Genomic DNA, 25,992 nt, shown 5'->3' with positions numbered 1-25,992 from the left:
CGTATTAAATTGGTTGGAGAAGAAACAAACAATAGGCAAACTGATGCAATTTCAATTCAACTTCTTTCTGTTTTGTTTTCTTTTTCTCCTTTTTTGAGTCGAACGCATAAGTCACAACCTACCGCGGCTCGGGTCAGTTCCTGCAAAGCAAACACGAAACCCACGCTCAGAGCTCCATTCTCGGGTCCGCGAGACACGCCCCTCGCGCCGCTGTCGCTGTTCAGCCGTTTTGTCAGACAGCTGCATCCAGCTCGCGCTTCGCCTCGCGGCTTGTTCAGAGTTTGGCAGGGGAGCAGGGTGACTCGGTCCCTTTGACCTGCATCGATTTTCAGCGAAGCTTGTCCGCACACAGAGCCGGGGGAGAAGCTTTTATCTCTGCGACAACATCTGTGTGACGGCTCCCCTTTGACAGCGAGGGGAGAGAATGAGAATAGAGGATTTAGTTTCTTCCTGTAGGTACAGACGAGCAGAGGAAAAGTCACTCCTAAAGGTAAGCAGTGGCGACGGTGGATGTTTGCACGTTGTGAGTTTTGAAATTGTTGGAGCTAGAAGCGCCGTTTGAGAGCTCAAGAGACTAATTTCCTAATATGGACCTGTCATGTTTGCTCAGTTATTTCCCAACAAGTAAATAAATCAGTTTAGAGAGAATGCAGCGACTGATCACACGTGTATAGCCCCTGCCAATGTAATCTATTATAAATGTTTTTTTTCTATAAACTGTTACTATTGAATTTAAGTGTAGACGGATATCGTAATTTTCTCTCTGCGGTGGGAGCTATGAATAAGGGCTTCTCCAGGGGAATTTCTGATTCTGCAACACTGTCTTTGGGCTTTCCAGCGGGTCAAAATACCGAGTTCACTGTGGTGAGGAAAGAAGATAAATGTGTAGGCCGTATGCTGGCACGTTATTCTCAAAACTCAGTCAATACGCACTGCTCTCAGTATTGTGAAATCAGGAAGCATAACTTCACATCTTCACATGGATTAAATACCAAAAGTAAACATGCTTTTAGGCCTTTGAATAAGAAGGATTACAGAGACAGATTCTCCAGCAATCAGAAGTAGGCCAGTGACTGGTGAGTGTGTCACATGCCATGTGTGGTCTTCTTTGAAAGGGTAAAGCAGGCCATCTCAAGAGTGTTAAATGTGGGGTGGGGGAGGCTACAGTCTGGGTGAAGAGTCTCCACCAGGATGCAGCTTTCCTTTACCATCACATGCCTGTTGTCTTTTACAGTCAATTATAAGTGTTTAAGGCAACTCCGCTTTCCATTTTTAGTTTCTAAAGACATTTCACCTCTCATCTATAAGGCTCTGAAGGTTCCAAACATTGCTTTTATCAAGACAGAGTTTTATCTTGGAGTAAATGTAATTTTTTCCCCTAATTTGCCACATTAGATAGCAACTTTCTTAAATAATCAGTAACCAGTAATATGCATCTTAAAGCTGCAGTATGTAACTTCAACTAAAAAAAATGGACTTTTACATATTTGTTAAAGTACTTTCCTGCTACTATGATGACAGGAAAGTATGAGACCAATATTATGTAACATAAATAAATAAAATCTCAAGCTCTTACACTTCCTCCCAGTGCTTCTGTTGCCATCAGCAGAAATGCACAGTTCCTGGTCAAAAACAACCAGTCAGAGCCACTGAGCCAGGTAGAAGGTCTTAGCTCTGTGAGTCACGGTCATGCAGATGTTACTCAATGTACTAATGGCAGAGAAACAACTTTCCATTCCAGGAAAACTGTTTATACGCCTTCATTTATACACCTTCACGGGTGACCATGCTGGCAGGCTCTGCTATTGGGAAGGAGCTATGGCAGCAGAGACCAAGTGGGAGGATATGAGCAGTGTGTACACAAGCCTGATTGACAGTACTAAGATCCTCCTCCTCGCTTTGATTGGTTGGTGGTGTATTACTGTCATTGACTGGGAGAAGATAGGGGAGCAGAATTCATTTTTCACAGATTATCTGTCCCATACTGACACGACATTGTGACAGTTTTAACAAATGTGTAAAAACCATATTTAAAAAAAAATTAAAGTTACATACTGCAGCTTCAATGCAACACTCAAAACGTTTCTGTAACTAAAACAGAAAGAAAAATACATTGCTAGCCAATCTTAATGCTATACACGAAGTTGCTGCTCTACATTTAATCAAATAAAGAAAAAACAAGTCTAAGTGTATTCCAAACACATAAATACTTACAAGGATGAACGTTTTCCAAGGTACAAGGCGTATAAATTCAGTGTTCATGAGCCGTTTACGTTCTCCTAACTGGCTAAATTCTTGTTGACAAGGTTACCGGAGATAAATGATCAAAGATAGTTTGCTGCTTAGAGAGATCACTCAGTCATGTTTCCGCAAAAACAGAATGACAAAGATTGTTTGTAACACAATGTCACACTCTGATCAAATTTCAACCCCCCCAGATTTTAACCATTCTCAGCATAAATTCAGTCATACAGTTTGTTAGCTATGAACTTATTTGCCAACTTAATAAAGTGAAACTGTTTTAAGATTCTAAATGAATTTGACTTACTGGCATCACAATACCACATGGTTATTTTCAAGCGTACAGAAACTCCTCAACCATTCAAGCCAGCCATGTTCTGTACAGATGTTATTTTTCACAAATGAAGCCAGCATCAGGGATCCACATGATGTGTGGATTGGAACTTGGCAATGGTTGTTTCTGAGTGTCACAGATGAAATATGTGTTGGACTTCGGCACAAATTTGCCATAAGATGCCTTATCAGTTTGGATATTTTGAGGTGTCACCTTGAATGAACTAGCTACTGTTGATGTCTAGTGGCATATACGCAGTAGTCTATTTCAATAGATAGATCAATAGATCAATGCATTCTGCCTCAAAGCAAAAAAAATTAAAAAGGTTCAGAAACTAGAAGTTTTAGCCGTTTACTTGGCCTCCAGATTCCACAAATCTTAATCCAGTCAAGTATATGTGAGATGGGCTGGATGAACAAATCCGATCCATGACTGCCTCACGTCACAACTTGCAGGACTTAAAAGATCTGCTGCTAACATCTTGGTGCCAGATTCTACAGCACACCAACAGGGCTCTGGTGAAGTCCATGTCTCGTTGGGTCAGAACTGCTTTAGGGAGAAAAGTGCTAGTGCTTGTGAGCTTTAGTCGTGGACAACAACAACAAAAAAGCAGTTAAGCATTCAAAGTTTTGTTTTCTTTCTTCTTAAAATCTACTGAAAACCTTTAGCTTTGAGTTGGAATAGAGCTGTGTGACTTCAAGAAGTATAAAACTTTGTTGTTAGACAATGATCTGACAAATCCGCTCTTTTACCAGCTGAAGTCACATCCGAGGCAGAGCATGTGATCTTATTATTTACTTGTGAATAAGCTTCTGGCAATATTAGTCTCTTTATCAAACTTTTTTTTCAAGCTAGAATCTATAATTGAATTTTCATTACTCTTAGTCAAAGTCAGCTTTACTCTCTGACTTTGTGTAAAAGCATTTAAGCACAGAGAGCTGCTGTGGAAGCAAGAACCAGAAGTGCATTTTAATTAAGCTATAAATAAGTTGTTAACTAATAACGAGTCAGTAGGAATGGATAGTTTTTTTTCTTCTTCCTTTTCTGGTTCGGCCAAAAGCCTTCAGTCAGTAGCATACATTGTATTCACATGTGATAATATTATTTCACAAGGAAGGCAACAATAGCCTTTTTCTCTGCTTGAATGGAGGCTTTATGATGGACGTCAAAGGGCTACAAATGTACCAGTCTCCCAAAATGCACCAAATGGTGATGCTTTAAGCCAACTATAAAAACAGGCATTATTCTTGCTTTGTGGCTCAAAAATTTTAGCATATTAGTCTGGACTCTTCAGATGTTTTAAAAAGGACTTGGGACTTTTCTACTCACTGGAAAATAATTATTTGCATATGCTGGACCACACGGGCTATTACACGACTTCTTGTTAGAGACAAACAGTTAAACTCACACCTACTTAGATTCTCTAAGTTAAATCTGCATGTGTGTTACTCCAGATAAAAATGAACATTTTACCAACTCTGATCTGTCAATACTGCTTGTTGCTAGGCAATATCTTCATTATTCATCATTTTACTAAAAATATGTTTTTCCAGTGTCAGCATAAAAATTAATTGAGCAACACATTTGTACTGGGAGTGTTGAACAGTATATCAGGCTTAAATTTTGTCATGATTTCTGCTGATTAAAGTCTCTGCTGTGAAATTGCACTTTTTCTTTATTGGGTCAGTTTGCTGAAAGCAGACTTTGTGGTTGCCAACAGGAAGACATGCCAGCTCAAAGCAGGCAAAGGTCTTTCAGAGTCATCAAAATTCATGGTGCTTTGCAAAAGCCTTTATACCCCTTGGAATTTTTCACATTTTGTCACATTGCAATCACAACCTTTAGTGTATTTTCTGATACAAAGTTTTGCATAAGTGTGAAATGAGAGAAAATATGAAGCTGTTTTCTGCTCAGAGAAATCAGAAAATTATGTTGTGGATTTGGATTCCAAAACCAGCTTTTATTGCAGTTGGTGCAGATCTTTTGGGGATGTCTCTAACCAGTTCCCAAATCTTTAAACATGCTTCTTTGCAAATTTGTTCAGTGCCAATGAGATTGGATGGAGAACACCAGTCAACCATCAAATTTCAAGTTTTGCACCAAATTCTCAACTTGATTTACCAGTGCACTTTTGACCAGTCTTTTGACCCCTCTTAGATGTGAAGGTGCTTTGGTCTGAACCATCCAACTGTGGCTTTGCCTGTTTGCTACTGGTCATTGTCCTGCAGAAAGCTGATTTTTGCAGCCTCTAACAAGTCTTCCAGGATTTCTTTGTATTTAGTTCTATGATCCATTTTCCCACCAACTCTGACTAGATTCCATCTCCCTATTTCAGATAAACAGCTCCAGATCAGGATGTCACTACCAAGTTTCAGAGTGTGAATGATGTGTTTGAAGCGGTACGTAGTGTTTATTTTCTGCTGCACATAGTGTTTTGAATGTATGCTAAAACTACCACATTTTGACCTTATCTGATCAGAGCAACTTTTTTCACATATCTGCTGTGTTCCCTACTTAGAATTCAGCTAGCGATGCTTACTGGTTGTTCTGCATTGCAATAAATTGGCCTGCGTTGTACAGAACGGAGTAAATTTGTCCTGTGATTCTTTGGTTTCCATTACATATAGCTATTTCCAGCTACTTATCACTGGGGTTGTTGATGTCACACTGTTTTAGAATGTGAGTTGTCACCATCTCTTAAGAAATGAGTGATAGCTCCATGGGATAATAGTTGTAGACCAAGCATTCTTTGGCATTTCTGTAAAGGCTATATTTGGTTATCTTGGAATTTCCCATTCATGTTATGATCATGTCAGGTCACTTTGTCTCTTTTTTACATGCCACTTTGACTTAGTTTTTGCTCCAAACACTCAATCTCCTTCTGTTGTTAAGGAAGCTACACATTCCCTCCCGTTTACGGCTTTTTCCTTTGCAAGTACTTCAGATGTCTACTTTTGTTCTTTTAAACATAAATTCTATCCAAACTCACAAAACAGTTTGTCATTTATGATTGGCCTTTAACTCAAGTAGTTAAAGACTGTAGTTGGGTAGCTTACATTGTTCGCTTTGGGATTTATTGAATTATTTTTCCCGTGTGTAAAAGTTGCACTGTTATTCCACTTTGATATCTTATGCACATAGAATATGAACTTTATTTCTTATTTTGTGATTTACTGAAAATTTGAATGATAAATCAGGTCTGAAGAGAACAGTTTGTCTGTAAATAAAAAAACAAGCTGTGATGTATGTTGCAAATAAAGTACATTGTGTACTTCTTGTATTAATTGGATAAAAGTTTTTTCTTATGGTCTCAATGCTTATGTTATGACTGCATTCATGCCAGTGAGAAGATCCAGTTATGAGAATGTGGCTTTCCCAACAGGGTCCGGTGGTTTTGTGTGTTTATGATTACTGTTCCCTTGACATTTCTGTCCTCTTCATACCACACTTTCCAAGCGTCCTGCTGCTCCAGAAGGCAAGGCTTTCCCTGATTGGCCCATTATAATCAAACATCTTAACCTTTCTGTTATTATAAATAGACTTCCCCACCTTCATTTTCTTCAACTGGAAACTGCTTTAAGGTTGGGTCAGATGCAAGGTGGGGTAACCCAACTTCCTCTGCCTCCAGCATGTTTTTTCCCTTTTGCTAATGTAAAAAAAAAAGGTTTTGGTGCTTGAATGTAGGTATTATTACTGGGGAATTTTTGTTTTTTAGCTATTTAAGTCAAAAAGCATTGGGAAAATAAGAATAGAGCATCAGGCTGGACAGAAACCCCCTTGGGAACACAGTTATTCTGAGTCCTGTGCCATTCCCAAGTTGCCTTGCTCTGGATGTCTGCATAGTTCATGTGTTCTTTCTATTTTCTATGCATAAACAGTACAGGAAGACTCCACATTCCCCTGTACTGTGTTTGTCTCTAAAAATTCCCAGAAGTAGTATTTTATGTCATTGATCCAACAGAGTATTATAATTGCATTTTTAAATATCAACTTCTATTTCCTATTGTAGCACAGTTTGCTTCAGTTTTTGTAGAAAGAAGATTAAGTTCATGTACAGTTTGTTCTGCTTTGTTGTGAGTCAACAGACTGTATGAGAAAGTACTTTGAGGAACCCAGGGGTAAGGCAAGCAGGTCTTCACTGTCACACCGTCACTAAGAAGAAACATGTCTGCTCAGGAGAGGCTTCGATTGTTTTGTCTGAAGAAGGCTGATGGTAGTGTCACTTTTACACTAAATGTTTATTGCGCAGTCCTCAAGCATCATAAAAATAGAGACAAGAGCAAACTGTAACGCTTTTTATGCAACATATAATGGTTTTAGTTTTGTTAAATAAGATATTGGCGTGAGTTTTAAATATTTTAAGATTTTTTTTTTCAAAATCCTGTTCTAGGATAACCATTTTTCTTCCAAACAATTAAACACCCCAATAGCATGACTCCTCAACTGCCATGTTTCACAGTGGGGGACAGTTTATACCTGTTCAGAGCACGTGGTTCTATATATTTACTCTACATTGCTTGTTACAAACTGAAAAATTTGCTTCTTACAGGTTTCTACTAGCCAGTAATCCATAAAGGGAAGATCTGGGGTGTACATCACTCATACCACTGTCAGTAGATTCCTCTACCAGATCTCTGTATTTCTGAAGCTCCTCCAGAGTTACCACAAGCCCCATTCTTGATTTTTACCAGTTAGTTTAAATGGACTGCCATCCTCTTTTCAGTTTGCAGAGAACAATTTAACAATGCACTGTGAGATGTTCAAAGCTTAGGACGTAGTTTTGGAACTCTTTGTGTTCGTCTATCACATAAAATTTGAATGTAATATGATACGTCTTAGTTTGTGGTTGTGACATAAAATTTTCAAGAGCACAAATACTTTGAACCAATATGTTCTTTAAGCATATTGAACTTAAAGAAAATTCTCAGAAACAGCACACTGGAGACTGTGCTAGTTTCTGAGAATCTTATTCCAAAACCTTCCTCTAAAGAACATCCTGTGAGAGCTTGCTTTGATTTGCTGTGGGGTGACTTGGTAATTCATGGTTTTTGAAGGGGCTTCCTTTTAATTACGTGGATCTTATAAAATGCCAGAACATGTTAATGTGGTGAAAGAAAATTCAACAAAAAATGTGGTGAGGGTGGCCTTGATTGTGAGAGTAAGTGTGAAATTATATGGACTTTGGATAGGAACTCCATTACTTACATTTCTTTACTACTTGCTAAAAATAGAAACATCACCTCCCTGTGATGCTAGCGCTCTCTTGCTGCTCTCTTCTCTTTTATTTTTGGTTTGGGCTGAACACAAGTTCACTTTAATGGACACTTTGTACGTCTGACTCCCATTACAAATCTAGAGCTCTGAAGCCATCTGGGACCAGAAACCTCTTCATGTGGAAATTGAAGTCATGTGGCAGCTTGTTAGCTTTCTTCTTTCAAATGGAATGATTTGAGTGGTGTTTACCACCATGAAGCTCAGCATTAAGCTAATGTCATGATGAGGATAAAACCATATGCTGCATTGGAAGGCATTTTTATTTCTTAATAATATGAAAGGGTTCTATACTAACCAGCGTAAAAAGTCCAATAAACCCAGATTTGATGTGGGTGGGTTTTTATAACATAAAAAGTACCTTAGTCCTACAAATGCAAGCTGACAGAATGCATGTGACTTGTCATAAGTTGACATAGTTTATGTAACTTAAATGCTAAAAAAGTATTTACTCACTCACATGTCTCTTTTTTGACAGGCTGAATGATTTAAAATTTAATATCAAATGAGTATAATCTGGGAAAATACAAATTGCAGCTTTAAAGTGATCATTTCACTTATGGAGCGAACATTTTCCAACCCAAACTGGACCTGTGAAAATTAATTGCTCCTTAAACCTGGGTAGCTTTTTTTCTTAATAAATCAAAACAGTTTTTTTATTGTCCCTGTTTATCTGTAATTTTTAGTAGATCTGAAGCATTTTACGTGTAATGAAATCAAAAGCCATTAAGAGTCTCCTCACTGCACATGTTCTTAAGGTTGTCAATCCCAAGTGAGTTAACATTAGTCACAGATTATGCCGATTGTACTATAGAGATAAGAGAATCATCCAATAAGGGTTTGTGTGTTGCCTGACTACATATCCGCAGCTTGTTTGGTCTGAGTCAGTGTTCTTTGGCTTCTGTACAATTTTCTACTCATCCTGTGGTAAGAAGTCCTAAGCGTCTGCCCTCCTCCGAGTCATGCAATCAACATTTTGGGGTTAGCTTTTGAGTGCTAGTCAAACAGCCTGAATTAAGATTTAATCTGAATTCGGTAATCCATAAACTAATCTTTTGAGGTTTTAATGCAACAACTACCTACCGTACTTGGTAAAGAAGAGTCACGTTAGATTAACATCCTTCTGCCTTCACCACACCCTGAGGTGTGGTGAAGGCGTCAGGAAACTGGGTTTCGCCCTCTAAAGCACACACTGAGCACATGTGAATATACACACCTTACTGTACAGCACAGCTCTTGTCCTGAGTTTTTCCATAGCCCCACAGTTTTCTGACTGTTTCCAGACTCTTTCTAATCTCAGGCTTTCATTCTTCTCGTGCTGTTGTATAATCCTCATCCTCAAATCGGATTCCATACAGATCAAGACTGATTAAAGAACAAAAGACAGATGACAAAAAAGTTAAAATATGACCAGAAAAAGCACATCAATTTTTTTTTCAGGACAGCTAGTGATGTGTTTTGCATTTAAGTTGGTTTACAAAATAAGTTTTATGTTAGACAAGATAATTAATTACAATTTTGTTATCCGTTTACAGTTTAATTGCATTTTTATCTTATTTATTTTACCCACCCATGTTTTTACCAACTGATTTTTTTGTTTCTTTGTTTGTTTGTTTTACCTCTGACTTCTTTCGTGATGCTTTTAACGCGCAGTGTGCAAAACGTGGAGAGGAAATTTTGTTGATAAATCGGTAAAGGAAGTCTTGACTGCCGCCCCTCTTTCTACAACCCTGTGATTAGCTGAGTGTGATTCAGAATGCTTTGCAAGCTGTTTGTGGTTGCAACGAGGCACTGAGAGCTTATATACGCAAGCTCAGTTTAGAGCTCTATGTCATAACAGGAAATGATGTCACAACAGCATGAGGCTCAAGGCAGCTTGTCCTATCAACAAACAAGTTGGCAAAATGTTTGCTCTGTGAAAAAACCTTTCTCTCATTGTATGTTTATTATCTATAAGCATTCAAACACTCTGTCCTCTATCCACACAATTTTGCTTTAGACACCCCATCCTGCTGGTGGTTCGGTATTTGTTGCCCCTCAGCCCCAAGTCTGTGAACTTCTCAGCTTCCTGTCAACCATTTGCTTTCATTTGTTTGTTTAATCTTTTCTAATATTTAGACTATGTGTGGTAAATTTCATGTGAAGTGACCATGACTTGTGTTTTAAAAGCAAAGTCTGCCATTGGCCAGAAAAAGGCTTTACCAGTAGGATAACCCAGTTTGTTGTCCCATTATTGTTCTTACTAAACCTGTTATTGAAGGAGTGGCAGCCACTGGTTTCCTTTCTTCCTAACACAATAGTATCAGCGTTCAGGAGACTCAGCACAGGAAGTACGCGTCCACTACCTAAGTAAAAAAAAAAAACAGCAGACCTTTTATGGTAATTTATCTAGTTTGCATCAATAAAAAGGAGCTTAATTAGTAGCTGAATCATGTGTTAGGGTGGAACTTTGCTTAAATATGCTGTTCATGTGTAGCAACATAACAAATGAATATTAAAACCCAGGAAAATGTTTTTTTTTATTATTTTTTTTTTATTAACACTTTACCCAACATATTGGACTGTTCAGCTGAATCTCTCAAAATAGACGAGGTTATTGTCAGGTCAGTGGTATCTCCTCAGACTGTTTTCAGGGTTTACAGACCCCTGAAGGTATACTGAAAGTGTGAGAATCAGAGCTGAGATAAATATGAAAAGGGAAGTTGTAAGAAAAGAAAAAAACATAAAGCAGCTGAGTGCATCTGATAAATTCTTGGCATGCAGTGACCACCTGTGAAGAGAAAAGACTCTGATGTTTTAACAGCAGAGAGTTGCAGCTTTGAAAAAGGTGCTCTTTAAGAAAAACCAAAAACAATGCTTACAGTAGTTAGGTGCTATATTTTAGCACTTCCTCTCAACAGCTGAAAACTAACAGTACTGATAGCATGTTATAGTTGTATATAAACAACATATTACAAGAAAACATAAACCTATTTTTGACAAAAGTGTGTTTGTCTTGTTTTTTTAATTTCTGTCGCATTTTAAGTTTTTTCAAATTGAAACAAAAAGGCCTTGAACTATGTCAGTGGAAAAAGAAAAGGTTATTGTTTGAGGAAACAACTGCTCTCCCATCTGCCGCCTTTTGGCATGGCGCACACTGCATGATGTTTGCCTCGATCCAGCGTCATCAACGGTGTTCCTCAGGGTATACCATTTGTTGTCATGCACTCATTTTTAGACTCTTTATGATTCTTTAAAACAAACACCATTCTCCCCCACAAAGTTAGGAGGAGTTCTAAAGTATATCTGATTAGCTGTAATTTTTGCTTACATGGTTTTGGTGTTTTCCTGCCTATGTAGAAAATAGGTTTCCTGCACATATGTTTAGTTTTTTCTTTTGTTTTTTTGCCTAAAATGAGTATCAGCGTTGGTGGAAGTTCTTTAGCTGATTCTTAATCATCTATAGTCGTTGCACTAAAAAGAGGAAGAATGTCCAAGACTCTACATGTTCGTGTAGAGTCTTTTATCTTCCAATATGTTTTGGAGGCATGGAAAGAATTTGTGTTTTTCTTATCCAAACATGACTTTTAAATGCTGATTGACTAAATAAACCACAAGCCCACTCTCACTCTGAAACCACTTTACTGAAGCACACAGTCATTGAAAGCTAGAGAGTGAGGCCAGACTTCAGATTAAAAAAAATAAATAAATAAAGGAGGATCTTTTGTTTATATTTGAATATATATTTCTCTTTGTGCTACGGCATCATCTTTCTTCATAATCATGCCAGTTTTTGTTGCATACAATGGGCTGCGTGAATTAATATTAGTGTTACTGTGTGCGTGTGCACACAACTACATATGTGTATGATACAAACTATTGATAGGTTAGTCTGTTTCACACCTTATGTGAATAGCTTGCTATCAGACCCTTACATTCTCTGTAAAGTCATTGGTTACTATGGGTATACTTTCTCTATTTGTATCAAGTAAATTTAAGCACTGCTTCCTGAAAACTGCTTGACCGCATAACAGTATGATGAAACTTAGGAAGATTATTTTTGCAGTTTTACACCATACTTCTGCAAAGAGGGGAGACAGAGTTGAAAACCTGTTTAGAAATATTCCACATCGCAAGTTACTCTGTGTTGTAACAGATTAAATGTTTCAGTTTATACACATGTCAGATAAATAAGATGAAACATTTAACAGTTTACAAAAGGAACTGGTTTTAAAACTTTTCAAACAGGACATTATCTTCTGCTTTTATAACCATATCAAAACGGAGACATAATGATTCCTATACGTCTGTTATCATGACCAAACACATCGACATTCTTTTGAAAGACTAGTGTGCATTCCTAAAAATACCTTGATATCATAAACTGTTCTATCAACAAACCGATGTTCAGAGTTTATCACTTCACACTTAAAGACCGTATGCACTGTACCATTCACAAGCACACATACACCTTGACCATTTTCACATTTTGTCACAAATGACAAACTATTTCACTGTCATTTCACACAAAGTACTACAGAAAATGGGAAGCAGAGGAGAACGGCTACAATGTTTTTAAGATATACATCACAAATAAAAAATTAAAACATAACTGCCAAAGTCTGACATGCACTAAACACACTACATTTTATTTGGGAGTCTCAGAATCAAGGCAATTGATTGCAAATGCATGTTTTTCAAAAGTTATGCTTTTAAAAGAAAAATATTCATGTATCGTTTTTACAATTCTTCATTACTTTGTGTTGGCCTGCCATATGAAATGCTGACATAATACACAGAAGCTTGTGACAAAGAACAATTCAAGAATTATAATACTTTTGCAAAGCACAAGATAATGTACTAGCTGGAAAGTTGAATGTTCATCCAAGATCTTGTTGAATGAAGATCTTGTGGTCCTGTAGCTCAGCCTTTACTGTTCAAAGTTACTGTTTCAAAGGACACATGCTGTACTTTGCACGCTTTTAAATTTAGATGAGTTTCTCTGGAAATATTTTTGATTCATAATTGACTCAAAATTATGAATTCATAATTTATGAATTACAATTAACTGGAGATACCAGTTAATTATACATTCTAATTGTTGTTTCTGTTAGCCCTCCTTGAAAATTAAGTGTGGGTTTTTGTTCCATATTCTTTTTTTCAAGCGGAACCAAAGGCAGTTTCTTTGTTAGTAATGTGATTCGTAAGATCTGATGCTAATTCAGTAGGCGTCAAGTGCTTCCTGATAATGAAATAGATATATAATAGTGACAATATCTCCAAAGGATCTTATCCATCAGTAGTGCATAAAGAGCACAGTATGATAATATATGAATTTTATCAGCTATATTCATCATGCTGTACACCTTTTTGTAGGATTATTCTATTTACTTGCCTTAATATCAAAACGACTTCTGAAAACAATTAAGTTTGCTCTATAAGAAAAATTGTTCTTTTCATATTTGGATGTCAATTGCATTAACTGAGACCTTGTTTTTCTGCCTGCTTCTAGATTTTGACATGAAGAAGGATATAGATGTATTGATAGCAGAAGAACGGGCAGAAATTATCAGTAAATATGACAAGGTAAGTTGATGTCCATCTTATGATGTCTTATGATAAGGGTGGCCTACAATTGTATCTTTTGTACAAATGCAACAGATGATGCATTTGGATGTGTGGTTTATAAATCAATATTGGAAAATATTTCACTAGGAAATTACAAATGAGGTTTCTTTTAGAGTGACAGTGAAATCACCAACCACTTCGTATTGAATCAGAATGATATGATGTCAGTCTTCAAATTTAATGGCTGGATTTTCTTTAGAATCTCAAAAATATCAGGCTTTATGTCAACTATCTTCACTGGGATTATAATCTACAATGAATCCCTAAACTTTGGTGCCATTAAAAAAGGTGAATTTGTTTCAGATTGCTTTCCTTGTATATAAACCGTAAGCTGAAATAAAATGGGTTAAAGGTAAACATTTAGTGACAAAGCAGCATGTCCTAATCTTCTCAATCTGGACTACATGTGTTTTGTTTTTTTAGGGCAGGCAAGAGGGCGTCAGCATTAACCCATGGGAGGACGCTGACTTTAGCATCTATAAAGTCACTGACCGCTTCGGCTTCCTGCAGTAAGTAACTTTAAAACTGGGTTGTTGTCATTTTATTTCATAATGTGAAATCCATGAGTGAGATGTTTCTGTCTACTCATTAGTAGTATAAATTTAACTGCTTTCCGGCTCTTAATGACTTGGAATTGTTGCTTTTCCTGGGGAACGATTATGCAACTAGCAACTTTAAAGAGTTAAAAAAAAGAACAACAAGAATTTTCAAGTTTTAATTTATTCAGAATTTCCTATGATCAAAAGGTTAAGATTATGCCCACACAAGACGAAATATGCATACATGTACATATCTGCCCAGGAATTTGGTTAAACGTCTCTTCATTTTTTTTGCAGTGAAACCACATGAATTTTGTAACCATCAAAAAACTTTTAGCAAAATTCTGACTGGATTTTTGCTGCCATCAAGATTGATTAAAACTTGTAGTTAACCACATAGAACCTTGGGCAGAAGAGAAAATAACAAACACGATATTTGACGGAAGGTAAAAAATTATGTTTAGGAAGCTGTTGATCTTAGGAACACCACGTGTCAGTCATGGTGGTAGTAGCATTAGACTGTAGGGATATCTTTCTGCAACTGGTTCTGGTGTCCTGCACAAAGTAGAATGAAATGCTGGGACTAGCTTTAATTTCTTCAACTTTCTCCCACATAAACAGCCAGACAGTGAAATCTCAGACAATAAACAGGATATTGATCCCAAATGAAAATCAAAGCTGGTTTTGCAGTGGAAAGCTAGATGGTGATAACTTTATCAATCAAAATTTTATTATTTGTTGATTGGTACAAAAAGCAATGTAACATTTTCTATGTGAGACTTTTAACCATACATTATCAATGATCTATTAATATATTTGAAATTTTATTTCATTGTTTGTTTAATTTAGTCCAGTTTGTAGATTAAAGTTAGTGCTAAATTTAAACAATTAATAAAAAAAGACCACGTATATCATTATTGTCTAAAAAAAACAGTAATTCAAATGCATCAGTATAATCACAAAATTCCTGTGTATGAAGAGTGTATCTGCTTTTTTACAACTTTCTGTTTTGTGAATTTTTCACTTCATCATAACTATTTAAAGCGAATAATTACATCACTGATACACATGTATTTCTGCTCCAGTGAGGAAGAACTGCCGACACCCACTGCACTTGAAGAGAAGGTAGGGACTTTCTTTACTGCTCATGTAATACATTTTTGCCCTCTCACTCATGCATTGAGCACTTATGATGTTCTATGTTTTGCCTTTTCAGCAAAAGCAACAGGAGTTGGAGCGAGTGGAGAAATGGCTGAAGATGGTGAAGAAATGGGACAAATACAAGAACAGTGAAAAGGTTAAGAGCGGCTCCCATGAGATACCAGCATGCCATCTCAATTTAGCATTGTGATGCAAAATTGAGCATCAATATTTTTTTCATTCTGCTATGGGATGTTTAATTTCCATGCCTTTATATAATCTATTTTCCATTACCTTTTATAGCGTTGCTCATTTTCTTATTTACCACCCACCCACCGCCACCATCTTTTCCCTGTTTTCTGTGGTCAGCCACAAAAGAAAAATGACTACAAGCAAAAGTTCTTAACCTTTGAGATTTGGAAGTGGAATATACATGAATCTGTGCCTTTCTCCTGTGATTGCTGTGGTGAAGATTGATTGCATATTGTTACATATTGTGTATTTCAGCTGGCGAAGCGTGTGTATAAAGGCATTCCTCTGCAGCTGAGAGGCCAAGCGTGGGCCTTGCTTTTGGAGATCGAAAGAGTCAAACAAGACAATCCGGGAAAATATGAGGTATGTGTTGTTTTTTTAAAATTATTATTACAAGGACAATAGTTGGTAGTGTTTAAATACACTTTCAAGAAAGTTTAGATTTTAACAACTGATGGATGGTATTGTGGAAAAATCTTCTGTGGTCCAGAAAATGAAGCAGCAGGCTCGAAACTTCTCAACAGAGATCAAGCAGATAGATCTGGACGTCAACAGAACATTCAGGAACCACATCATGTTCATGGACCGCTTTGGAGTGAAGTGAGTTCTTCATTTGCATTTCAGTTTTCTAGTTATTATTCACTTTATTGTTTACAGCATTTTTCAATATAATTTTAATAATTTTAACTTCCTTCCTATCTTTGGCTCAATCCAAACATCTACTTGTAGACAATATTATTTTTGACATAATGTTTTGGGTGTTTTATGTAAATATTGATGAAAAACTTTCAGGACTTCCTTTTGTTTCCATGTCAGCTGCTGTGCATTGTTGTTTTCTGACATCTCACATGTTTTTTGATTTGCCCCAAGTGGGATTCCTGCAGGGTGTGACCTCTGGCCTAAAGTATAAAGCACACTACGCAGTTACAAAAAAAACAGAGTGGTGGTTTCCTTCTCTCAGCATTTTATTAGCCTTCCTGTCAGCGCACAAAGCCCCACAGGAAATGGCGCTCACACAGAATGTGCACCGGTACAAAGGCACATGTGCAAAAATACTCCTGCAGCAAACAGTGACAGATTTCACACCAATTCAGAGACCTATTCAAAACTTTATATTTTTCTGTTATTATTATTATTTTATTTTTTTAATTAGAGGCAGTTGCAGAAGCCACTTTTTGTATCTCTGATTGTAGAAGAGTGCTCTCATCTTTTCCTTTGTAATGTACTTCCCCTTGAATTCAAAGCTGCTAAGTCCTAAACAGACCAAAACACTGCTTCATCCTGCCTGACTACCCACTCCTTCCCTGCGAGTCAACAGCTGTCTCACAGACACTGAGACACTGACAGCTATTTAAAGCTCCTTTCCTGTCTCTGACACTGGACATGTATTTGTCATTGAGGCCTACAGGGGAAACATCCTCTTTACATTTACATTATGTTTTTCTTAATGCCCCCCTCTGCCCTCACTCACAAACACATTCACATGTGCAAACAATGGGTGCTTTGTGCCGACTGTAAAGCTTTTGAGTCTCAAGATGTAATCCGACATGATGCACACCACAAAATGCTTGAGTCAGAAAGGCTTGATTGAAGATTCAAGAGTCTAGAGTTTTGCGAAATTGTTTATCCCTCTTATTGTTTCCTCATTTTTAAACATCAATCACAATCTTCAGTTTGTTTGATTAAGATTTTAAGGAAAAAAAGTATAATATAATTGGAATGTAAAAGGAAATGGCATGTTCAACTTCCTTTATTCAAGTATCCCTGGAAAAAAAAAATTGCCTCCTGCACTATCACCTAATTATGAAAAAGAGCCCAATATTTTTTTAGTTTCAGTATAATTGCAGCTCTTCTAATGAGACCTGAGACGTCTCATTAGACAGGCCACACAATACAGGTCAGTGATAAGGTTGTAGGGACGTTTTGTGAGGTTATAAACACAAAATCCCAATCTTTAAACATGTGACTGAGAACCATTCAATCCATTATCTGTAAATAAAGAGGATGGCACAACTGCAAACCTACCAAGGCATGACCTATCCACCTATACTGATGGGCAGGGCAGGAAGATTAATCAAAGAAGCAGACAGGAGGCCCATGCTAGCTCAGGGATGGTTGGAGAGATACATAGCTCATGTGGGAGAATCTGTTGACAGGACAAGAACTAGTACTTGTGGTTTCCACAAAGCTGCCTTTGATGGACAAGTGGTGAGAAGAAATGTACTATTGACAGAAAACCATAGAAGTTCTGTTTGTAGTTTCTGAGAAATTATATGAATAAAAATAACAAACATGTGGAAGAAGTTGCTCCGGTTAGAGGAGACCAAAACAGAACATTTTGCCCTACACTCAAAATGTAGTGTCTGGCTGGGAAAAAAAAAGTAACATTACCTGAACATACTGTAAAATCCCCACATATAAGATGGTTGTGGTGGTGGCAGCATCATGCTGTAGAAACGCTTTTCTCCAACTGGGGGAGTAGATTTGAAGATGAATAGGTGCAGGGCAATTATCTGGGAAAAAAAATCAGTGAGAGGCTGAAAATGAAATGACTTTAGCGGGAAACTCAACAGCCAGCAGAACAACAACCCAACACACAGGGCCAGAGCTGAGTGGTCAAAGTCCAGACCCAAATTCAGACGAGAATGTGTTGCAAGACTTGAAAATTGCTCGTCACCAAAAGCAACTGAACTTGTTAATATAAGAACACACAAACAGTAGTAGTAGTAATATGAACTAACATACATACTGTATATATGTAACATAAAAGACCTGCTAGCATTAACATAGAGAGCACTTAAAACAGTCTTTATATGATCCCTCTGGACAATATTCCTGTGAGTTTCACTGCTCTCATGATTATGTCTCAGGAACCACATCCTTGTTTAAACAGGTTTTTTTTTTCTGTTCCCTCTCCAGGCAGCAGGCACTGTTTCACGTACTGGCCGCTTACTCTGTCTACAACACGGTAAGTGTTTTCTGACAATCTAAATGTGTAAACCAAGAGTTGTTATGTTTTTCTTTTGCGTGCACTAGCCTTGCATTTGAAAGTAACACATCGGTGGAGCACCAACCACAAGTCCATCAGTGGCATTGGTGTCTTTTCAGTTTCGGTAGAGCTGGCTAAGCATTATAGACCCATCTGTTCTTGCTCTGTATTTGGAGCATTTATTTATGAGTGTGGTTTAACCTGAATCTGCTCCATCAGAATTTATCAGTCCGACCACCAGCAACTATTCATCTACGTACTTAATTAAACCAAACTCTTATAAAGAGTTTGGTTTATATAACTGAAATGAGATAATAATGACATTGCTCTTGTTTTCATTTTCAAGGAAAAACTATTCTTTAATAAATAATCTATGCTTCAAACCAATAATCCAATAATGATCCAATAATGTTCACCATCCTAATTTGTCATCGTAAACTCAAGTTACTGTATTTCTATGAAATCAAATATCCTGCTATTACCAATATTAAAAAGAAAAAGGAAGTCTTGTTGAACAAAGTGATTCAGTATCCAATCAGTTAGATTTAGAGGTAATATTATCATGTAAATATATCTATTTGGTAATTATAACTCTGCAGTCACACATTCTTGGAGCTTGTTTTTCTTGTGTGTGGGGCTTAGCCAGAAACAGGATAATTGTTCAATTAGTATGTTTACAGTATTGACATTCTACAATACAGACCATTTACCTATTTTACATCGGTTTCTTTTCTATCTTTGCTCTATTATTAAATCCACGTTAAACCCATATCTGGTAATGAGATTATTTTAGACAGGTATAGATTTTGACAACTTTTCTCCCATGCCTGTTCTAAGATGTATAAAGCCTTGAAATAAGTAAAATTTTACAGCAGTAGCATGATCACAAACTAAAACAAAAAATAGAGAAAAATTAATTCTATGTTTATGGGTTTTGACAAATTTACTGGTGCCACAAATATTAATTCCCTTTACAATGTCTTTCAAAGAAATTGAAGTATTTTTTTATAGTTATACTTTGATTTAAACTCATTAATAATCCATAGATTTCTATTTCCCTTTGGTGTAGAAATATGACCTGATTCAGAGGCTAATTTCTTTTACCCACTGGACTGGATAAAAATCCATATTTGTGTTCCCACTACTTAGGTCTTAACATATCTCTTCCTGTCTGTGAACGTGAACTGTTTGGACCTTGTAAACAAGTGACCACCCCTTGTTTATACTATTTCAAACTCTGCTGAACGATCCCGCTCCATTCAGAGATGTATGGTTTTCACTAAGACGCATGGTCGCCTCTTAGTGATAAAACACTTCTTTCTTAACTTTTTCTCTCCCCCCAACTGAATAAAATAATTCAAATTAAAGATTTTGCTTCTCTACAATTCTCTGCGTGACAATATGGTACTGCAACAAGCCTTGGGCTACAAATTTATCCTCATCTGTAAATGCTAAATGCGTATTTTATCTCATCCATTATGAGAGATTATTCTAGAAGATCTGATCACCGTATCTTTTCATGACACAGAAGAAATATTCTTCCAGTAAATTCAGCTACTATTAGCTTCACAGGAAATTATGTAATAGGTGTTACTATTTCTAAAGTCTACCAGACTGAACATTTCTTGTATCCACTTTAAGGCTCTCATATTTCTGCATCTAATACATGTTCAGAAATGTACTCCCGTGTTTAAGAGGGTCGAGTTAACATTTGTCTAGACAAAGATGGCTGTTGTCTACCTAGCAGTCTAAATACTACCCCACACAAAGGACTGTTTTTCTGATAGAGGATTTTTTCATCAGTTTCTCTGTGGTAGAGGTGCATGAGCCAGAGGAAATGGGCATGCGTTGCTCCTTTTTTCTCCCTTTCCCACTCTTCTCACACAACGCTCAAAAGAAATTGGGTCAGTGGGAGAGCTAAGAGAGAAAAAGAAAAGGCAAAATAGAGAGGAGGATGTTTGACTTTTTCACATATGTGCTGGTAGAGAAAAATGTAGGGAATGTGCAGTTTAACCTCTCTTTAACCCTAATTATACTTACCGTTTGGCCTTGAAAGGATACATTTTGGGCTTCTATTTCTATCTGCAAAGCAAATCCTCCTTAATATGGACAGATACCATGTGCGTGACTGTGTTTGCCAATGCCAAGGGCTTGTTCCATGTAAATCAGTGAATCATTCTGATGTCAGCTTAGTGGTAATTCAACAGGAAAACATAATACTGAAAATGCATGTGTATCACTGTAAATATTTGAAAATTTTCACTGTAAATTGTTGTTTAAAAATTAAGTAGAGCTATTCAGTTTGTTTATACAGTTACATCAGACTTTCAGGTGCTATCTAGCCGTTATATTTTGACCTATATAAATGTGCTTTATTAAATAATGATGAGTCCCTCTCATTTGTCCACTCTGTTTGACTTAAACACTTTGCTCTGCTGTTTTTGTTCCAGGAGGTTAGCTACTGCCAGGGGATGAGTCAGATCGCTGCAATTCTACTCATGTACCTAAACGAGGAAGATGCCTTCTGGGCTTTATCCCAGCTCCTTACTGACAGCAAGCACTCCATGCACGGTACAATAATTTGTACACAGATGTACAAAAATAAAAGGCTGGCCAATGGTTTTTTTTCTCTCTTTTAACTATCTTTGGCAGTGGCCAAAATCACCCTCAGTGCAGATTTCTTTAATTTACAGATTAAAGAATTAATCTTCTTGTGAAAACTGCACGTTTTTATTCGGGTTATGTTTGTCTGGTGGAAAAGTGTGTTTGATTTAAGCATTTGAGTGTTACAAAAAATCAAAAATTAAAGAAATGTTTTGTGGAAAATACTTTTTCACAGCAGTGTTAATGCTGCGGTCATCACTGCACACCGTATTATCACTTACAGTCAGTTTTATTCCTATGTTGTAGGATTTTTCATTCCTGGATTTCCCAAGTTGCAACGTTTCCAGACTCATCATGAACTCATCCTCTCCACAATGCTGCCTAAGCTGAAGAAACACCTGGTGAGTTGCATGCGTGTCTGACTGATGTTTAAGCTCGGTGGCTTCATCATGATGTTCGGCTGGTTTGAAAACTGAGATTTATAACAAGTTCTGTTGGAACATTTACTCTGAGACTCAGTTTCATGTTGATTTGTGTCCCCACAGGACAAGGAGCAGATGACGACAGGGATTTACTCCACCAAATGGTTTCTCCAGTGCTTTATCGACAGAGTCAGTATTTGGAGGTTTTTTCAGCTTTTCAAACATGAACCGTCTGAATTGTTGTTGTTTTTAATTATTTATTCCATTTTTCCCACTCTGCCATTTCCATAACAGACACCATTCACCCTCACCCTCCGCTTATGGGACATCTACATATTGGAAGGAGATAAGATATTAACCGCCATGGCTTATACAATCCTCAAGTTACACAAAAGTGAGTGAGAAGCTCATGTATGTTTTATCTTTGTCTTTATGTGCTGTGCTGAGGGAGTTACTGCTGTATCTGGGCTTAACAGCATCTTGTCTGATTTCTGAGTGTTATTGTGTGGATTACAAGACAAGCCTCCTTGCATAACACAAGTGGCCCATTGCTGTGGAGAAGAATCAAAAGCAGACTTTTCATTGGATGCACAGATGAGCAGTATATTGGTTGATTTCTTCCATTTAAATAGATGGTTGAATTGTCAACAAGTATTTTTATCTTTAATTTACCCCACACTAGGAATAAAACATTATTAGATAGATTAATTTAGCTATATTTACATCAATATTTTGTGTTTAATCAGAACGCCTCATGAAGTTCCAGCTAGAGGACTTAAGGGAGTTTCTCCAGGAGCAGCTGGCGGATTCGTTCCTCCTGTTGGATGATCTGGTGGTAGAACAGCTACAGACGGCGATGTCAGACCTGCGCGGTAAAAAGTTGGATCGACCTCCTCCAGGTGCAACAGTGTTTTATTGTCTTCATGTTCTTAAGTCTCATGCATCACTTTGTCTGATAAACAAAGTGATGCAGCCAAAGCAACAGTGCTGCTTTGGCTGTTGTGAAGTAACAGAAAAGATAAAACATTTCTAAATTAGTATCACAAAGTAAAATAAATAAATAAGTAAAATCTTGCCACAGAATTTTACTTACTTACACCTGCCGATTTATTTATCTAGAAAATTATTCAGTGTTTGTCAACCTTGTGGATTGCCGTGAAACTTAATTCTTTCACCTCAGCTCTGGATCTCCTCCAGAGTTCCCATGAGCCTCTAGGCTGATTCTGTGCTTAATGATCTGGTTTCCTGGCCTGTCAGGTTAGTTGGACAGCCATGTCATAATGGGTTTATAGTCTCCCCAAAAATCTTGATTTTCAAAAAATGGACTGGACAGTGCTCTGATATGTTGTTCAATAAATGTTCTCCAAATATTCTACTGATGTTCTGTGAGGCCTTCACAGAACATCAGTATTTATGCAGACAATAATTTGCAACAATTATTTCCAACATAGAGGTGAACTCTATGTGACTTCTGTGACTTCTGAGGGTAATTGCTTGCACTGGATTTTATTTAGGTGTATCAAGATAAAATATGGTTAATAAAAATGCATCACTGATTTTTTGTATTTTTATATGTAAACATTTTGAAAACCACATATATTTTTATTTCCACTTTGCAATTATTTTGTATTGCTCTAGCGAATAAAATACCTATTAAAAGTACACTGAGGATAATGTGACAAAATATGATTCTCAAGAAGCACTGTATTTTTCTGTTTCCTTTCTCATGCCTGTTGTCTCTTTCTTCTTTTTAGCTAAGTCAGATGAGCTCCCAAAGAAGCCTCTGGGTCAGGAGAGACCAGTTGTCCTTGTGCCGCTGCAGCCTAACTTGCATCCGGAGGTCAAAATAAACCTGCAGACCAACAGCAAGCCTATAATGGAGACCCAGAAAACAGATGCAACCACCAATCATCAGATTCCTTCTCCCTCTGAACTCCAGAATTCAATGAGCCTCTCTGGAGCAAACACATTTTCAATGTCTGCAGCAGCTGTCCCCACACAGGGAACACCTTCTTCCCTGAGGCATTGTAAATCACCTCCAGTACCTCCAAAAGAAAACAAACCATCAACTGCCATAGGTTTGGGTAGAGATATGAAGACTTCATCCCCAGAGGTTTGCCAAGAGTATAGAAAACATGAGAACCAGACAACTGACATAGAGTCTCAGGTGGAGTCCATGGATTGGCCTCCCCCCTATGAACCCTCTCCTTTGGATGCTGTGACTATGCAAATGGAGGAGGAACTCATGGATCTTCCTGACCTACCACCTCCACCTTTGTTTTACCCTGAGCAGATTGACCAAAGGTCTCTGGGCCGGGAATCCCCCTGCCTGGGACCTGGGACTCATCCAGACCTGCATCGTCACTCTCCTTCCCCTCGGTCAGCATCACCGCTGGTCGTTCCACTGAAGCCATCACCGAAACCAAGTCCAAAACATTCCCCGCACAACTTCACAAATAAAATTACTTCTACAAAATCTTCCTCTCACTTTGTTTACACGTCACCCTCCTCATCATCTCCCAGAGTCCCACCCTCAAAACCAACAAAGTTCCCAGTTTCCCTTTATGTTCCTGGGTCCATGGGTGACAGGAGGCCCTCCAATACATCTCAGTATGATAATCTCTCTGAAGCTGATGACGATGATCGCTTTGTGGAAAGACTGCTTGCCTCTACTCCTGAGGAATTCCCCTGCATTCACAGCAACTCCAAACATGCTACTGACAGAGCCTATGACCCTACCTTCTTCCCCGTTCCCCCACCTCCTCTCTTCATTCCTCCTTCCCCCTCTCCTGTTCCGCCTGTGATGTGTGCCCTCCCTAAGTTGCCTCAAGAGCCAGAATATAAAGGAGACACCAGCTGGGTGGATGATTCCATCATCCCTCCTCCACCACCCAGCTTTGCAGACAAACTCACCCCATTTCAGTCCACCTCTGCTCTCTGCTCAGACCCAAACAGGTCCTCATCACCTGTTTACTCTAAGAATTTCTCCAGAGCCCCCAGAGACCATTCTGCCTTCCCTGCACCTTTGCTATACACAGGATCTCCCCCAGCTCACTCCAGGTCCTCAGGACAGTCACCGGTGGGTATGGCAGGGGTACAGTCCAGTCCAAACTTCTGTAGGACGCCTCCTGTTGGACAAAAGCTTCCCAAATCAGTGACTTTTTGATTGGGCAGTGGATAATTCATCTAATTGATTTTCAAAGCTGTTGTAAAGATAAAAGGACCAGTAGTTTGTCAAATATTTCTGCGTGCATGTGTGATATTGCATTTTTCATGTCCAGCTATTGTACCCACTTCTGTGAAAATTGTACCATGTTTCTAATGGAAACTTCCATCAGTCACACTGATGTCAAGAAGTGTGACTGCCCCTCAGTTAGTCATAAGAAAAAATTTGATTTTCCTTTTGAACAGAAGAGTAGTGATCTCATCACAGCTGTACACATCACCATTCTTACACCTCTAGCTAGGTTAATTTTGTTCCAAAAAGGTGTCTTAGTCTTAACATGGAGTACTTAGTACAACAACTCTAACAAAAGGGCTACCAGTTAACACCATCAATCAGTCAAAGTATTCAGCTGGAGTTTATAGTAAAGTGTGAGCAGGCTCACAAATCTTCCATTGGTCAAACAAAAGGAGAAAATGTCATTAGCCTAGTGTAGCTTAACGTGGGGTTTCTACTAAACCAGAGTGTATTCATGGAGTGCTAATAAAACTACAGTTTCCTTAAAGTTGTAAACATCATCAGCAGCAAGGATGGTGCAATAAATGACAAATGTAAATACAGACCAAAGTATTTTAGACATGATGGCATTTCAGATTCTTTCTCTGGGAGGTTGCAGTGGGTACTCTGAGGCTCTATTATGAATAAAACATGTTACAAAACTCATTTTGGGGGCTTGGGGAAGAAAGCTCTTATATATATATATGTTTTTACAGCAAGGATACACTATGTATATGTTATGTACAGTATATATTAACGTTGGGGACCAAATGTAATACATTGGCACAGGCCGTTGGCTTTTCAGTAGAAGTTGACACATTTGAAGATGGCTCCATCTAGTGGTCAGAAAACAAAACACACACCCCAAAGTCAAGCTTTTTTATTGCCGGTCAGTGTTATGTTAATTTTTAGAAAGCGAGTTTGAATACAAGTAACATGGGAGAGTTCAGTGTGTAATTCAAAGGAAAAAAGCTGTAGTTTGTGTGTGTGTGTGTGTGTCATTTATTTATTTAAAAAGAAAAAGTAATATTTAGACATGGAGGCTGAGCGTAGTCAAATATTAAGTTATACTATTTTGAGTCCAAACGTCACGGGTTTTTTTTATACTTAGCAGCTGTTGCAGCTTTGTTTTTCTATCAAAGTCTTCTGCTTAAGACTTTGGTCTGTGTTTGCATTGCCTCACTATAAAGTACTGTTTTTGGCATTCATATGTTTGGCATGACAGAGTATTGGAGCTTTGTTGTTGAATGTCATCGCATATTACACATCACTGCTCATTTAAGGAATTTTGTCATTATAATAACTGAGGCTAAGACCAAAGCATACCTGCATTTATGGCAACTACTTGAGTTTTATAAAGAGATTAACTATAC

General features: G+C 37.7%; 1 protein-coding gene across 1 annotated transcript; it reads left to right on the top strand.

Annotated features, from left to right (window-relative positions):
* The first annotated feature begins 193 nt into the window (after window positions 1-193).
* On the top strand, window positions 194-25,991 carry LOC116734087 (USP6 N-terminal-like protein). Its single transcript, XM_032585243.1, has 14 exons — window positions 194-490; window positions 13,338-13,411; window positions 13,877-13,962; window positions 15,078-15,117; window positions 15,209-15,289; window positions 15,640-15,747; window positions 15,875-15,984; window positions 18,304-18,352; window positions 20,824-20,944; window positions 21,284-21,378; window positions 21,523-21,588; window positions 21,694-21,793; window positions 22,146-22,298; window positions 23,154-25,991. The coding sequence occupies exons 2-14, from the start codon at window positions 13,346-13,348 to the stop codon at window positions 24,563-24,565; spliced, it is 2,487 nt and encodes an 828-aa protein (XP_032441134.1). The 5' UTR covers window positions 194-490; window positions 13,338-13,345; the 3' UTR covers window positions 24,566-25,991.
* The last annotated feature ends 1 nt before the right edge of the window (window position 25,992 follows it).

This window comes from Xiphophorus hellerii, chromosome 2, assembly GCF_003331165.1.
Source record: "Xiphophorus hellerii strain 12219 chromosome 2, Xiphophorus_hellerii-4.1, whole genome shotgun sequence".
NCBI classification, from domain to species: Eukaryota; Metazoa; Chordata; class Actinopteri; order Cyprinodontiformes; family Poeciliidae; genus Xiphophorus; species Xiphophorus hellerii.
This window is presented reverse-complemented; position numbering and strand designations above follow the sequence as displayed.

Bases quoted from the DNA above. Each gene is read 5' to 3' on its own strand.
- LOC116734087 (XM_032585243.1), top strand. From the start codon at position 13,346: ATGAAGAAGGATATAGATGTATTGATAGCAGAAGAACGGGCAGAAATT. The intron at 21,379-21,522 runs GTGAGTTGCATG...GTGTCCCCACAG, and splicing joins CTAAGCTGAAGAAACACCTG to GACAAGGAGCAGATGACGAC. The intron at 21,794-22,145 runs GTGAGTGAGAAG...GTGTTTAATCAG, and splicing joins AATCCTCAAGTTACACAAAA to AACGCCTCATGAAGTTCCAG.